The sequence below is a fragment of the Jaculus jaculus genome, chromosome 1 (assembly GCF_020740685.1).
Source record: "Jaculus jaculus isolate mJacJac1 chromosome 1, mJacJac1.mat.Y.cur, whole genome shotgun sequence".
NCBI classification, from domain to species: Eukaryota; Metazoa; Chordata; class Mammalia; order Rodentia; family Dipodidae; genus Jaculus; species Jaculus jaculus.
In genome coordinates, this window is record NC_059102.1 from 83,740,606 (window position 1) to 83,755,064 (window position 14,459).

The 14,459-nt window shown below is 41.7% G+C and overlaps 2 protein-coding genes across 7 annotated transcripts in view; both read left to right on the plus strand.

Moving 5' to 3' along the window:
- Ccdc171 (coiled-coil domain containing 171) overlaps positions 1–14,459 on the plus strand; it is a 553,592-nt gene that overhangs the window by 42,900 nt on the left and 496,233 nt on the right. For 5 of the 6 annotated variants that reach the window (XM_045160095.1, XM_045160091.1, XM_045160110.1 and 2 more), the window contains exons 4-5: positions 1,638–1,812; positions 7,757–7,947. In XM_045160095.1, the coding sequence (XP_045016030.1) occupies positions 1,638–1,812; positions 7,757–7,947 (366 nt within the window). The remainder of the gene's footprint in view (positions 1–1,637; positions 1,813–7,756; positions 7,948–14,459) is intronic. The other variant, XM_045160112.1, reaches the window with a different exon arrangement.
- On the plus strand, positions 10,368–11,619 carry LOC123463998 (ras-related protein Rab-21-like). The gene has a single exon (XM_045160113.1). It carries the CDS (start codon positions 10,368–10,370, stop codon positions 11,028–11,030), a length of 663 nt encoding a protein of 220 aa, XP_045016048.1. The 3' UTR covers positions 11,031–11,619.

The window sequence follows — 14,459 nt, forward strand, 5'->3', positions numbered from 1 at the left end:
TTGAACCAAGATCCTTTGGCTTTGCAGGAAAGTGCCTTAACCACTAAGCCATCTCTCCAGCCCTAGAATTTTTATTTTTGGTTTTAGTTTTTCAAGGTAGGGTCTCACTCTAGGCCAGGCTGACCTGAAACTCAATATGTAGTCTTAGGCTGGTCTCAAATTCATAGTGATCCTCCTACCTCTGCCTCCTGAATACTGGGATTAAAGATGTGTGCCACTGTTGCAGTCAGGTTCACATTGCTGGTAGAAATCACCCAAGAGCAGTTGTGGGAAAAATGAGGTTTATTTTGGGTTGGAGGCTCGAGGGAGAAGCTGCACGATGGCAGGGAAAACGACATGAGCAGAGGGTGGACATCACACCCTGGCCCACATAAGGTGGACCATAACAAGAGGAGAGTGTGCCAAACACTGGCATGGGGAAACTGGCTATGACACTCATAAGCCTGCCCCCAACAATACACTGCCTCCAGGAAGCATTAATTTCCAATTGCCTTCAGCTGGGGAACCTAGCATCCAGAACACCTAAGTTTATAGGGGACACCGGAATCAAACCACCACAGCTACCATGCCCAGTTAAGAATTTTTATTTATTTATTTAATTAATTTATTTTTGAGGTAGGGTCTTTCTGTAGCTCAGACTGACTTGGAATTCACTATGTAGTCTCAGGGTGGCCTCAAATTCATAGTGATCCTACTATCTCTGCCTCAGGACTTCTGGGATTAAAGGCATGTGCTGTCTCGTATGGCTTAGACTTTTTATTTTTTTATTTTCAAAAAAGTTTTTTAATTAACAACTTCCATGATTATAAGAAAATATCCCACGGTAGTAACCTCCCTCCCCATACTTTCCCCTTTGAAATTCCATTCTCCCCATCTCAATCAGTCTCTCTTTTATTTTGATGTCATGATCTTTTCCTCCTATTATGATAGTCTTGTGTAGGTGTAGACTTCTTATTTTTAAAAAATATTTTTATTTATTTACTTGAGAGAGAGAGAGAGTGAAAGAAAGAAACAGAGGCTGATAGATAAAGAGAGAATGGGTGTGCCAGGGCCTCTAGCCCCTACAAATGAACACCAGACATGTATACCATCTTGTGCACCTGGCTTTTGTGGGTACTGGGGAATCATACCTGGCTTGGGTCCTGAGGTTTTGCAGGCAAGCTCCTTAACCACTAAGCCATTTTTCCAGCCCAGATTTTTTTTTTTTCCCCAGATGTCTTGTTATGTAGTCTAGGCTGGCCTCGAATTTTTGATTATTCTTCCTTAGCCTCCCGAGTGCTGTGATCATAGGTTTGTACCATCCTGCATTGCTTAAATTAGACATGTTTGAAATTTAAGTGTTGGGGCTGGAGAGATGGCTTAGTCATTAAAGGTACTTGCTTGCAAAGCTTGACGGTCTCTGTTCAATTCCCCAGCACCCATGTAAAGCCATATGCAAAAAGTGGCCAATGCCTCTAGAGTTCATTTGCAGAAGGCCTTGGCATGCCCATTCTCTCTCTCTCTCTCTTGTCTCTCTAAATAAATAAATAAATAAGCAAATAAAGTATTAAAAAAAAAGAAATTTAAGTGTTTATGTGATCTCATCATCTTGGAGACAAGTGTTCATTCTAGTTCATGAGCTCAAGACTCTGTTTTAGTTGTCAAGCTATGAGAGCCAGATTGCTAGACTGAGGTCTGAAGTTGAAAAAGGAGAAGCATTGAGACAAAGTCTGGAATATGACCTGGCTGTTGTTCGAAAGGAAGCTGGTCTTGGAAGACGGGCTGCTGAGGAAAGATTAGCTGAGGCACAGAGGATCCAAGAAAAGCTCTGTGGTAAGAGGATTTCTGTTTTTTCCATGTTTAAAAACATAACCTTATTCTATGTCATTGTTCACTGTTGTAAATCCATACAGGGTCAGATAAATATTTATTTATTATAAATATTTATATATAATATATTTATATAAATATTATAAATAAAAGTATTTATTTATTTGAGAGAGAGAGAGAGAGAGAAAAAAAAAAAGCAGATAGAGAATGTACATGCCAGGGACTCTAGCCACTACAAATGAAATCCAGACACATGCACCATCTTGTGTATCTGGCTTTAAGTGGGTACTGGGAAATCAAACCTGGGTCCTTAGGCTTCATAGGCAAGTGCCTTAACTGCTAAGCCATCTCTCCAGGCCTCTTAATCACTTAAATTTGTTTTATGTATTTATTTTCAAGGGGAGAGAGAGAGAGAAAGAAAGACAGTAGGCACACCATGGCCTCTAGCCATTGCAAACAACCTGTAGATGCATGTGTCACTTTTTGCATCCAGCTTTATGTGGGTACTGGGGAATCAAACCCGGTCATTTGGCTTTTCAGGCAAGTACCTCAAACCACTGAGCCAATGCTCTACCTTTAAACACATTTTTTTTTTTTTTTTTTTGAGATAGGGTCTTGCTCTAGCCCAGGCTGACTTGGAATTCACAATGTACTTTCAGGATGAACTTGAACTCATGGTGATCCTCCTACCTCTACCTCCCCAGTTCTGGGACTACAGGCATTTGCCACCATGCCTGGCTTAATCTCTTTTTTGTTTATTTTTATTTCATTTTTAAAATTAATTTGAGAGAGAAGAGACAGAGAGAAAATGGGCATGCCAACTGCTGCAGACGAACTCCAAATACATGTGGCCACCTTGTTCATCTGGTTTATGTGAAGAATCAAACTGAGGTGCTTAGGCTTTGCAGACAAGCATCTTAACCACTAAGCCATCACTCCAGCCCTTAATCACTTTTTTTTTTTTCAAGGTAGGGTCTCACTCTAGCTCAGGTTGACCTGGAATTTACTGTGTAGTCTCAGGGTCACCTTGAACTCTTAGTGATCCTCCTACCTCTGCCTCCCGAGTGCTGGGATTAAAGGTGTGTGCCACCATGCCTGGCTCCTTCGTCACTTAAAAAAATTATGACATAGAGGGAGAGAGAGGGAGAGAGAATATGAGAATTGGCATGCTAGGTCCTCTAGCCACTGCAAGGAACTCCAGACGCATGTACCCCCTTGTGCACATGCATGACCTTGTGTGCATGTATCACCTTGTGCATATGGCTTACTTGGGTTCTGGGGAGTCAAACCTGGATCCTTAGGCTTCACAGGCAAGTACCTAAACCACTAAGACATCTCCCCATACCCCTTAATAACTTTTTGAAGAGTACTTGTTCCAAGAATAATTAGCAGAATCAAAAAAGGATTAAAAAATATATGCATATTTTAGACCCCTCCATTACATATAATTTGAACCAGAATTTTTTTTTTGAGGTAGGGTCTCACTCTAGTCCAGGCTGACCTGGAACTCACTATATAGTCTCAGGGTGGCCTCGAACTCATGACAATCCACCTACCTCTGCCTCCTGAGTGCTGGGATTAAAGGCATGCACCACCATACCCGTTTCTGAACCAGAATTTTCAGCTTGAGAATCTAAATGTTCAAGAAACACTCTAGACCCGGGTGTGGTGGCACACATCTTTAATCCCAGCACTCAGGAGGCCGAGGTAAGTGGATCACCATGCGTTTGAGGTCAGCTCAGTCTGAGACAACATAGTGAATTCCAAGTCAGTCTGGAAGTCAGACCCCACCTCACAAAAAAACCAAAAACCAAAAACCAAAAACCAAACAAAAAAAACTCTAGGCTGGGGAGATGACTTAGTAGTTAAAGGCATTTGCTTGCAAATCCTGCTGATCTGGGTTCAATTCCCCATTACTCACATAGAACCAGACATAAAAAGTGGCACAGGGGTGGAGGGATGGCTTAGTAGTTAAGGCATTTGCCTGCAAAGCCTAAGGACTCAGGTTCAATTCCCCAGAACCCATGTAAGCCAGATGCATATAGTGGTACATACACCTGGAGTTTGTTTGTAGTGGCCAGAGGCACTGGTGTATTCATTCTCTCTCTTTCCCTCTCCCTCTGTCTAATAAATAAATAAAAAAATAATTTTTTTAAAAAAAGTAGCACAGTTGTCTGGTGTTCATTTGGAATGGCAAGAAGCCCTGATGTATTTGTGTACACACACACACACACACACACACACACACACACAAACTTGGTTTTACCTCTTTATTACTGTTTGTTTGTTTTTTTTAATTGGTTTTTCGAGGTAGGGTTTCACTGTAGCCCAAGCTGACCTGGAATTCACTGTACACTGTCTCGTCTCAGGGTGGCCTTGGACTCACTGTGATCCTCCTACCTCTGCCTCCCGAGTGCTGGGATTAAAGGCGTGCGCCACCACGCCCGGCTCTAAAAATTATATTTTAATGCTCATTTTGACAAAAGAAGTAGATAGTTATAGAGAAACATTGTTAGATAAAAGGTATGACCTGGGCTGGAGAGATGGCTTAGCGGTTAAGCGCTTGCCTGTGAAGCCTAAGGACCCCGGTTCGAGGCTCGGTTCCCCAGGTCCCATGTTAGCCAGATGCACAAGGGGGCACACACGTTTGCAGTGGCTGGAAGCCCTGGCGTGCCCATTCTCTCTCTCTCCCTCTATCTGTCTTTCTCTCTGTGTGTCTGTCGCTCTCAAATAAATAAATAAAAAATTAAAAAAAAAAAAAGGTATGACCTGCCAGGTATGGTGGTGCATGACTTTAATCCTAGCACTCAGGAGGCCAGAGATAGGAGGATCACTGTGAGTTGAGGCCAGCTGGAGACTACATAGTGCATTCCAGGTTAGCCTGGGCTAGAGCAAGACCCTACCGCAAGCAAGCAAGCAAACAAACAACAGGGAGGGAGAGATGGCTTAGAGGTTAAGGTGCTTGCCTGCAAAGGTTAACGATCCAGGTTTGATTCCCCAGAACCCACGTAAAGCCAGATGCACAAGGTGGCACATGCGTCTGGAGTCCATTTGCAGCTCTTGGAGGCCCTGGCGTGCTCATTCTCTTTCTCTATCTGCCTCTCTCTCTCAAAAGACTAAATAAATAAAAATGAAACATTAAAAAAAAAGTCTCAGAACTGGGCATGGGGGTGCATGCCTTTAATCCCAGCACTCAGGAGACAGAGATAGGAGGATTGTCATGAGTTTGAAGCCACCCTGAAACTATGTAGTAAATTCCAAGTCAGTCTGGACTAGAGCGAGACACTACCTCAAAAAAACAAAACAAAACCCCAAATAAAGCAAAACAAATAACAACAAAAGAAGGCATGAGGCGATGTAATAAATTACCGAGGGCTGCCCAACAGGGCTTGTTTGTTTTCTCCCCTTACTTCTGTCTAGGTCTAGGGTAGGATGCCTGTTCCATGAGGGTCTTATGACCTACACTCATGGGTGTCATTTCTGGACTCTATGGCTTGCTTTAGAGGAGGAGGAAAAAAGGTAGAAAATAGAGCAGCAGAAGGACAGAAAGACCTTCTTGCTTTTGTGACTCTTTTGCCTTTCTTAATTCAAAACTACTTTGGGTTATTGTGTTCTGAGTTCTGATAATTTCCTATTGGATGTAATACCTACATCACTACCAGAATTTAGAAATATAAGAATTGGAAAGTAGGGCGGGGGGGATGGCTCAGTAGATAAAGTACCTGTTAGCCGTTTGTGAGGACTGGAGTTCAGATCTCCAGCACCCATGCAAAAACTGGGTGTGGTGGCATGTGCCTGTAATTTCAGCACTGGGTAGGGGTGGGGAGAGGCAGGAGGATGCCTAAGGTGTTCTGTGTAGCTAGTCTGAATCAGGTTCAGCTCTAGGTTCAGCAAAAGACCTTGTTTTACAAAAAAAATAACAAGGTAGATGTATTTCTTTATTTTATCGCCACAGAAACTTAATGAGGAAGTGTTTTTTTTAAATTTTATCTATTTATTTATTTGAGAGCTACAGAGAGAGAGAAAGAGAGAGAGAGAGAGAGAGAGAGAGAGAGAGAGAGAGAGAGAGTGAGAATGGGTGCACCAGGGCTTCCAGTCACTGCAAAGGAACTCCAGATGTGTGCGCCCCCTTGTGCATCTGGCTAACGTGGGTCCTGGGGAATCGAGCCTGGAACTGGGGTCCTTAGGCTTCACAGGAAGCGTTTAACTGCTAAGCCATCTCTACAGCCCAAGGAAGTGTTTTAAAAAATATTTATTTGAGAGAGAGAGATAGAGGGAGGGAGGGAGGAAGGGAGGGAGGGAGGGAGGGAAGGATGGAGAGAGATAGAGAAGATGGGCAAACCAAGGCCTCTTGTGATTGTAAATTTACTCCATAAGCATATACCACTGGAGAACTGAACCCACACCATCAAGTTTCACAAACAAGCCTGATAAATATATATTTAAAAATATCGTATTTTTATTTATTTGACAGAGAAAGAGGGAGAAGAGAGAGAGAGTGGGTGAACCAGAGCTTCTAGCCACTGCAAACAAACTCCAGACATGTGTGCCCCTTGTGCACCTGGCTTACATGGGTCCTGGGGAATTAAACCTGGGTCCTTTGGCTTTGCAGGCAAATGCCTTGACTGCTAAGCCACACCTCCAGCCCCAGATAGATATTTTTATTTGAGCTGGGCATGGTGGTGCGCGCCTTCAGTCCCAGCATTTGGGAGGCAGAGGTAGGAGGATCACCGTGAGTTCAAGGCCAGATTGGGACTACATAGTGAATTCCAGGTCAGTCTGGGCTAGAGTGAGACCCTACCTCAAAAAACTGCACATAAAAAAATTTTATTTGCATGTGTGCACACATGCATGTGTGCTTTTTTGCAGGGCCTCTTGCCACTGCAAATGCATATGGTACTTTTATTGTGTCCGTTTTTATATGGGTACTGGAGAATGGAACCCAGGCTGCCAGGCTTTTAACCACTGAGCCATTTCCCCTGCCAACGAGGAAGTACTTTATTTCCATTCAAGGCCAAAGAATCAGAGTTTAAATCCTGAGGGAGGTGAAGGAGCCAACCCTAGGAGCCTTCCCTTACTTCTTGTCTAGATGCTGACTTACACAGCAGTGGTGCCTGTTGACCAGTACCACTTATTACTGAGGTGATAGAAGGGTGAGAGATGAGTGATGCCTTGGTTGAGGTGGGTAAGTCATACAACTTCAAGGACTGTAGCAGTGGTCCCCATTCTCAATTTTGTGACAGTCTGATTTGTAAGGTGCATCACAACTAGCTTGTTTCCAATCATGAAATACTAAAATCTGTAATCTATTGAGTCTTTAAAAAGTATCATGATGCTTTTGTTGTTGCTGTTGTTGTTGTCCGAGGTAGCTCTAGCCCAGGCTGACCTGGAATTCATGATGTAGTCTCAGGGTGGCCTCAAATCCACAGTGATCCTCCTGCCTGCCTCTCGAATGAGTGTTAGGATTAAAGACATGCACTACCATGCCCAGAACATGATCTTTTAAAATAAACACACAGTGTAGTTTATTTTTGGAAGGGGGGAAATGAAAGAATTATAATTAGTACTTGAGGTGCAACTAAACATGGACATGCCTTCAAGAATATACTATCCAGTTTCATATTAAAATCACGTTTGTTTGTTGATTCCGAACTTGAGACACTTCATGTTGAATTTTTTTTTTTTTTTCAAGGTAGGGTCTCATTCTAGCCCAGGCTGACCTGGAATTCACTATATAGTCTCAGGTTGGCCTTGAACTCACATCAGTTCTCCTATCTCTGCCTCCCTGGTGCTGGGATAAAAGGTATGTACCATCAGGTCCAGCTTCAAGTTAAATATTTTGTCCTAAGCTCATATTGTAAATGAAGTCAGCTTCAGTGAGTAGGTTTTTAGACTAATGATTTAGTGCATGGTTATAAATACATCTCTTCTATTCTGCTTTCCACAGCTCAGAACTCAGAGCTTCAAGGAAAGGCAAATGAGACCGAGAAAGCATTTCAGACTTCCCAACAGAAATGGAAAGAAGAGTGTAGAAGGTTTGAACATGATTTGGAAGAGAGAGACAATATAATTCAAAATTGTAACCGAGAATATGATTTACTCATGAAGGAAAAAAGCAGACTAGAAAAAGCCCTACAGGTAAAATTTTTTCATAAAGGAATTTTTCTAAATACAGTATTTATTGAGATGCACTGTATATTACCTGAAGTTATCCTTGGGCTCCTCCCTTTTCCTCTTTCCCTCTCCTTTTTCCTTTTCCTTTTCCTTTTCCTTTTTTTTTCTTTTTTTTTTTTTGAGCTAGGGTTTCGCTCTACACCAGGCTGACCTGGACTTCCCTATGTAGTCTCAGGGTGGCCTCAAACTGAAAGTGATCCTCCTGCTTCTGACTCCCAAGTGTTGGGATTAAAGGATGTGCCATCATGCCCAGCTTTTGAGATTTTTTTTACAGGCCATATTAATAGATCTATTAGCTGGGTATGGTAGCCCATGCCTTTAACCCAGGACTTGGGAGACAGAGCTAGGAGGATCACTGAGTTCTTTTTTTTTGGATCACTGAGTTTGAGGCTAACTTGATGATACATGGTGTTTGCAGGTCAGCCTTGGCTAGAGTGAGTACCTGGGTCAAAAAAACCAAAAGAAGGGCTGGAGAGATGGCTTAGTGGTTAAGGTACTTGCCTGCAAAGCCTAAGGACCCATGTTTGAGTCTCAAGATCCCATGTTACCCAGACACACAAAAGTGAGGCCAGTGCAAGGTCACACATGCCCACTAGGTGGCACAAGCATCTGGAGTTTGATGGCAGTGGCTGAGGCCCTGGTGCACCAATTCTGTCTCTATCCTCTTTCTCTGTCTTTCTCTCTTGCTCTCTCTAGAAAACAAACAAACAAACAAACCCAAAATAGGTATACTGTTTATTTTGTGAAAAGTATTTGGGATCTCTGATCAAAAATTTTTTAAATTTTTTTATTTTTATTTTTAAAATATTTTTTGTTTACTTTTATTTATTTGAGAGTGACAGAGAGAGAAAGAGCCAGAGAGAGAGAGAGAGAGAGAGAGAGAGAGAGAGAGAGAGAGAGAGAGAATGGGCACCCCAGGGCCTCCAGCCACTGCAAACGAACTCCAGACGCATGTGCCCCCTTGTGCACCTGGTTAACGTGGGTCCTGGGGAATTGAGCCTTGAACCAGTGTCCTTAGGCTTCATAGGCAAGCGCTTAACTGCTAAGCCATCTCTCCAGCCCTCTGATCAAAATTTTAAAGGTGACAGGCATGGTGGCACATGCTGTTAATTCCAACACTCAGAAGGCAAAAAAAAAGGAAAACATGGTTGAGGATGCAGTTCTGTAAGAGATGTGCTTGCCTGACATGTATGAGGCCCTGGGTGTAATCCCCAGAATATGTAAAAAATAAAAGTGAAAAGAAGACAACAAAACCAAGCAAAAGAAAAACAGCAAAAAACAAAACAAACAAACAAACAAACAAAAACTTAAAAGGAAGAAATAGACCTGTGTATGGGCATATTGTAAAACAATAACCTATAGTCCATTTGGTTTAGCAGCATGAAATTTTGGAATTTGAAAAAATAATAGGTCCTAGATTTCACTTTTAATATGCAATAAAGAGAAAACTAAGCCAGGTATGGTGGTGCACACTTGGGAGGCAGAGGTAGGAGGGTCGCCATGAGTTCGAGGCCACCCTGAGGCTATGTAGTAAATTCCAGATCATCCTGAGCCAAAGTGAGACCCTACCTTGAAAAACCAAAAAAAAAAAACAACAAAAAAACCCCCCAAAAACCACCCCCCCAAAAAAACCAACACAAACATTATAAAAAGAAAACTAACAATGCCTTTGGCATATATTTTGTTATGTAGACCATATTGTATGAGGATTTATGAGGTGAAAAATATTAAAATTTACTAGTATTATTGTGCACATGTACATCCCCATAGATTTTTTTCATTTTCACTTTCTAAAGCATACGTAGGATCTAGGGTGGAAGTTAGCAGTCACTTGAAAGGTAGATTTTGAATTGTACATACGTTCCATGCTTTTGAATTAACGGTTTAAAATTTAAAGATAAGAGCTTGAGAGACAGCTTAGCAGTTAAGGTGCTTGCCTACAAAGTTAAAGGGCCTCAGTTTGATTCCCTAGGACCCATGTAAGCCAGATGCACAAGGTGGCACATGTGTCTGGAGGTCCTTTGCAGAGCTGGAAGTCCTGGTGCACCTATTCTGTCTGTTTCTTGCTCTCGGTCTGCCTCTTTCCCTGTCTCAAATAAATAAATAAAAATAAAACATTGATTAGAGGGAGGAGAGGCAGCGTTCTCCGTCAAGTCTCGGGAGACGTGGTGGTGGGAGCCTGCTTGGTCGCGTTTGGGTTATTTATTTCTTTTTAGATCTCTTGGTCCTTCCAGGCCTCGCCCTCAGAGGGCGTGGAGCGGGATCCCGGGGGTCCGGCTGGGCGCCGAGGGGCCTGAGCGGCCGGGCTGTGCGGGCGGGCGCCGCCGCGGCTGACGCGAGCTCGGCGCGCCTGCGGTCGGCTCGGGCGGCCGGGCGGCGGCGGGATGGCTGCGTCCGGTGGCAGGGCTGCGGCGGGCCGAGCCTACTCGGTCAAGGAGGTGCTGCTCGGGGAAGGCTGCGTGAGCAAATCACCGCTGGTGCTGCGCTACTGCGAGAACAAGTTCAACGACAAGCACGTCACCACGCTGCAGGCATCTTTCTTAACAAAGAAGTTAAATATTGGTGGGAAAAGAGTAAATCCTGCCATATGGGACACAGCAGGTCAAGAGAGATTCCATGCATTGGGACCCATTTATTACAGAGATTCAAATGGAGCTCTTTTAGTTTATGACATAACAGATGATTCTTTTCAGAAGGTTAAAAACTGGGTCAAGGAATTGCAGAAAATGTTGGGAAATGAAATCTGTTTATGTATAGTTGGTAATAAAATAGACTTGGAGAAGGAAAGACATGTTTCCATTCAAGAAGCAGAATCGTATGCAGAATCTGTGGGAGCAAAACATTACCATACTTCAGCTAAACAGAACAAAGGAATTGAGGAACTCTTTCTTGACCTTTGTAAAAGAATGATAGAAACAGCACAGGTGGACGAGAGAGCAAAAGGTAATGGCTGCAGTCAACCCAGTGCTGCACGGAGAGGAGTCCAGATTATTGATGATGAGCCCCAAGCCCAGGCTGGCAGTGGAGGGTGCTGTTCCTCTGGATAACTGTTTACGCTGAAGAAATGCAGAACAAACAGAACTGTGGATCATTGCCCTCCACATGAAGACTGCCATATTCCAAGTCACATCATTTTACCAATGGAGTTAGAGAATTAACAGTATTTTAAATTACATTTATAACACTGCAGAGACCTTAAATGCTAAACTTAGTGGAGTTTGTGACCAGAGAATTGGCATTTTCTACAGATGTTAACAAAGCAATTACCAATGGCTTTTTTACATATTTTTTTCTTTAATGAGGAATAATATGCATGTAGAAAAGACCTACCTAAAGGCTTCATTTATATTCTTTTAAATCAAATCTTTATTTAATAACTTATATATGTTGTTGGAATGGTATACATTTTTATAGCCCTTTGTATTTTGTGGTAGTTTGAATTGTATCACTTCTAAAAAGCACACTGTCTTTGCTTTTGATTAGCAGATACCTGAAGTTCTATTTTTGCAGGGTTTGCACAGGCCCCGAACTGTCTACTACTTTGATATAATCTCTATACATTCTGTATGCTGAGCTGGTAAAATACATTGTAAATTACATATTAAATATTTTATCTGCTTTTACAAGCGCAAGGTGTGTTATTCGTGACTGTGAAATGAGCTAACCATTGGTAATAATGCCTAAGCTTCCTGACCATTACACCCAACATCACTCTCCTTCACTTTGTCTTAACTTGAAAGTGACCTGTTTCAATTTTCTCACACACATGACTTGAATTATTGCTGTTGTCCCCCCCCTTTTTTCCCCTCACCTCTATAAGTCATCTGATGGAATAGCAGCATTTGCCTCCTTTTCTTTTTTATTAAAAAGATGACTTCTGCTGATTTTGTTTTAGAATGGTTATTTTAGAAACATTTGAAGGGAGCATGCCCAGTTTCACTTCTGCAATAACTTCAGTCTTCTTTTAGGCTTTAGGTGAGATAGACTCGCTAACACAAGAAGAGAAAGGAAAGTCTGAGACAATAGCCATTCACCAATGCTCATTCATACAGCATGTTGGTAATACTCTGTGGTCCTGAGGCAATAGTTTTAGATCTTTTGTGAACAGGTTTGTATTGGTTATTACTTGTCAGAAATGAACACAGAAAGTTCAGTTTTATCTTATAGGTATTATCTTTCTGAGTTTTTCTGGAGAGAAGTATTTTCTAATGTAGTTATAGCAAACACTGGAAAGATTGATTATAAGATTATATTCTTGTACACTTTGTAAATTAGTCCCTCATCAGATTTGCTTTCTTTAGCATTGGACTAACCTTGTTATTTTTAATAGAATCAGGCACTGCTCTAAGAAAGAACAGATTGTGGAAATGAACATAAATTGTTCTTGTTCTAATATATATATATTTTCATTTCTGCCATGCTTGGAAAACTAGTAAGTGTTATGTCTAAGATAAGATGGAATGGTCCTTGCATTTATTTACAAGAAGTGGTAGGATGCAGTAAAGCTGCTAGCATGAGCATTTATGAAGACATTAAGTGGTCATAGTTACTGAGGAAGGAACACCATATTTTTAAGTTAATAGCTTAAGCCTTCCCAAGTGGGCTAAAAATTGAAGGACTTGACACCTTGATGCTACAATGTTAAAAATGTCACTTAGGGGCTGGAGAGATGGCTTAGCGGTTAAGCGCTTGCCTGTGAAGCCTAAGGACCCCGGTTCGTTGCTCGGTTCCCCAGGTCCCACGTTAGCCAGATGCACAAGGGGGCGCACACGTCTGGAGTTTGTTTGCAGAGGCTGGAAGCCCTGGCGCGCCCATTCTCTCTGTCTTCCTCTATCTGTCTTTCTCTCTGTGTCTGTTGCTCTCAAAAAAAAAAAAAAAAAAAAATTAAAAAAATTAAAAAATGTCACTTAGTATTGAATGTTTTGTGAGCCTTCATTTTACATTCTTCAACTATGATCCTTGACAGATTCAGAAGGCTGATCTTTGTGTTTGAGGAGGTCAGAGTGGAGTTGAGGAGTAAGCCAAAATTGTCTTGTGTGGAGTGATTGTGCTCTGTATTGTTTTTGGATCTCCTGTGCTTATGTGGTGCTTATTCAGGACTGTAAGGGACAGTGGGGGTGGGAGGTCATTAGTTACAGGAAAGTTTCTGTTTGTCCTTCTGGCATTTTCAGAAGGAATAAACTATTACTATAAATAAGAAACTCTTCTCACTGAAGTGAAAAATGGTTTTAAACTCAAGTTGAAATTGAACTTTATTCCAGAGAGCAAGTTAAATTTGATTGAAGAGCTGTTTCACTTTCAGTGGTATAAATTCCAGATAGGAGCCTGTGCTCTAGAGATGCCTGATAATTATTGGTAAGGTCCAGGCTATCATACATGTTTCCTCCTTTGCCCCCTCTTGGCTTCTGAACCTTGAACATTACTTTCTCTTTTTTTAAAAACTGTAATTGAGGCTAATGCTAATAGCAGCAGTAGGCAATAATGATATTCCTGTTGCTACTCTAATGTTCAGAAGGTGTTTAAGTAAAAATAATGTTCGAGGGGCTGTAGAGATAGATGGCTTAGCAGTTAAGTGCTTGCCTGTGAAGCCTAAGGACCCCAGTTTGAGGCTCAATTCCCCAGGACCCATGCTAGCCAGAATCCCAAGGGGGTGCACATGTCTGGAGTTCATTTGCAATTGCTGGAGGCCCTGGCGCGCCCATTCTCTCTCTGTCTGTTGCTTTCAAGTAAATAAAAATAAACAAAATGTTTTTTTTTTTTTAAATGTTAGAGGATAATGAAAGAGGACTGATCAGCTGCAGTTTGTATGTAAGGGGAAAATTAAGAGATAGAAACCAAGACTGGGCAACTTTTTTGAGGCTTTCTTTGTACCATTTCCCTGTGTTTCTGTCCTAACAATTGTGCTCTTAGGAAGAAGACATAAATTATGGCATTGTATATTAAAAGTAGTAGATAGATAGGGTTCATGTTTTCAGTGAGTAAGTATATACATGTTACATAATTTGAAATTGGTTTAAGGTAGTCATTAAAATATGTTAAAAGTACAATCATTGTCTCTATGATGAATATTTTACTTGTTCTGTTAGTACAGAGGAAGAATGTTTTAACAACACTTTTGCTGTATAAAGAGTAATATGAAAAGAAAGAAAAGAAAACATTATTTTTTCTTTTTTAAAATATATTTAATTTATTTATTTGATGGGGGAAGGGAGGGAGAGGAGAATGGGCGTGTCAGGGCCTCCAGCCACTGCAAATGCACTCCAGATGCATGTGCCCCCTTACGTAGGTCCTGGAGAATTGAACTGAGATCCTTTGGCTTTGCAGGCAAACACCTTAACCCCTAAACCATCTCTTCAGCATCCCCCCCCCAAATAAAGAAAGAATGCCCTACACTTACCAGCAGTATAAATGGTTTTCTGCATCTTCACTAAAAAGCAATTTTGCAGAAACATTTCAGTGTAAAAGTTTTGGTACAA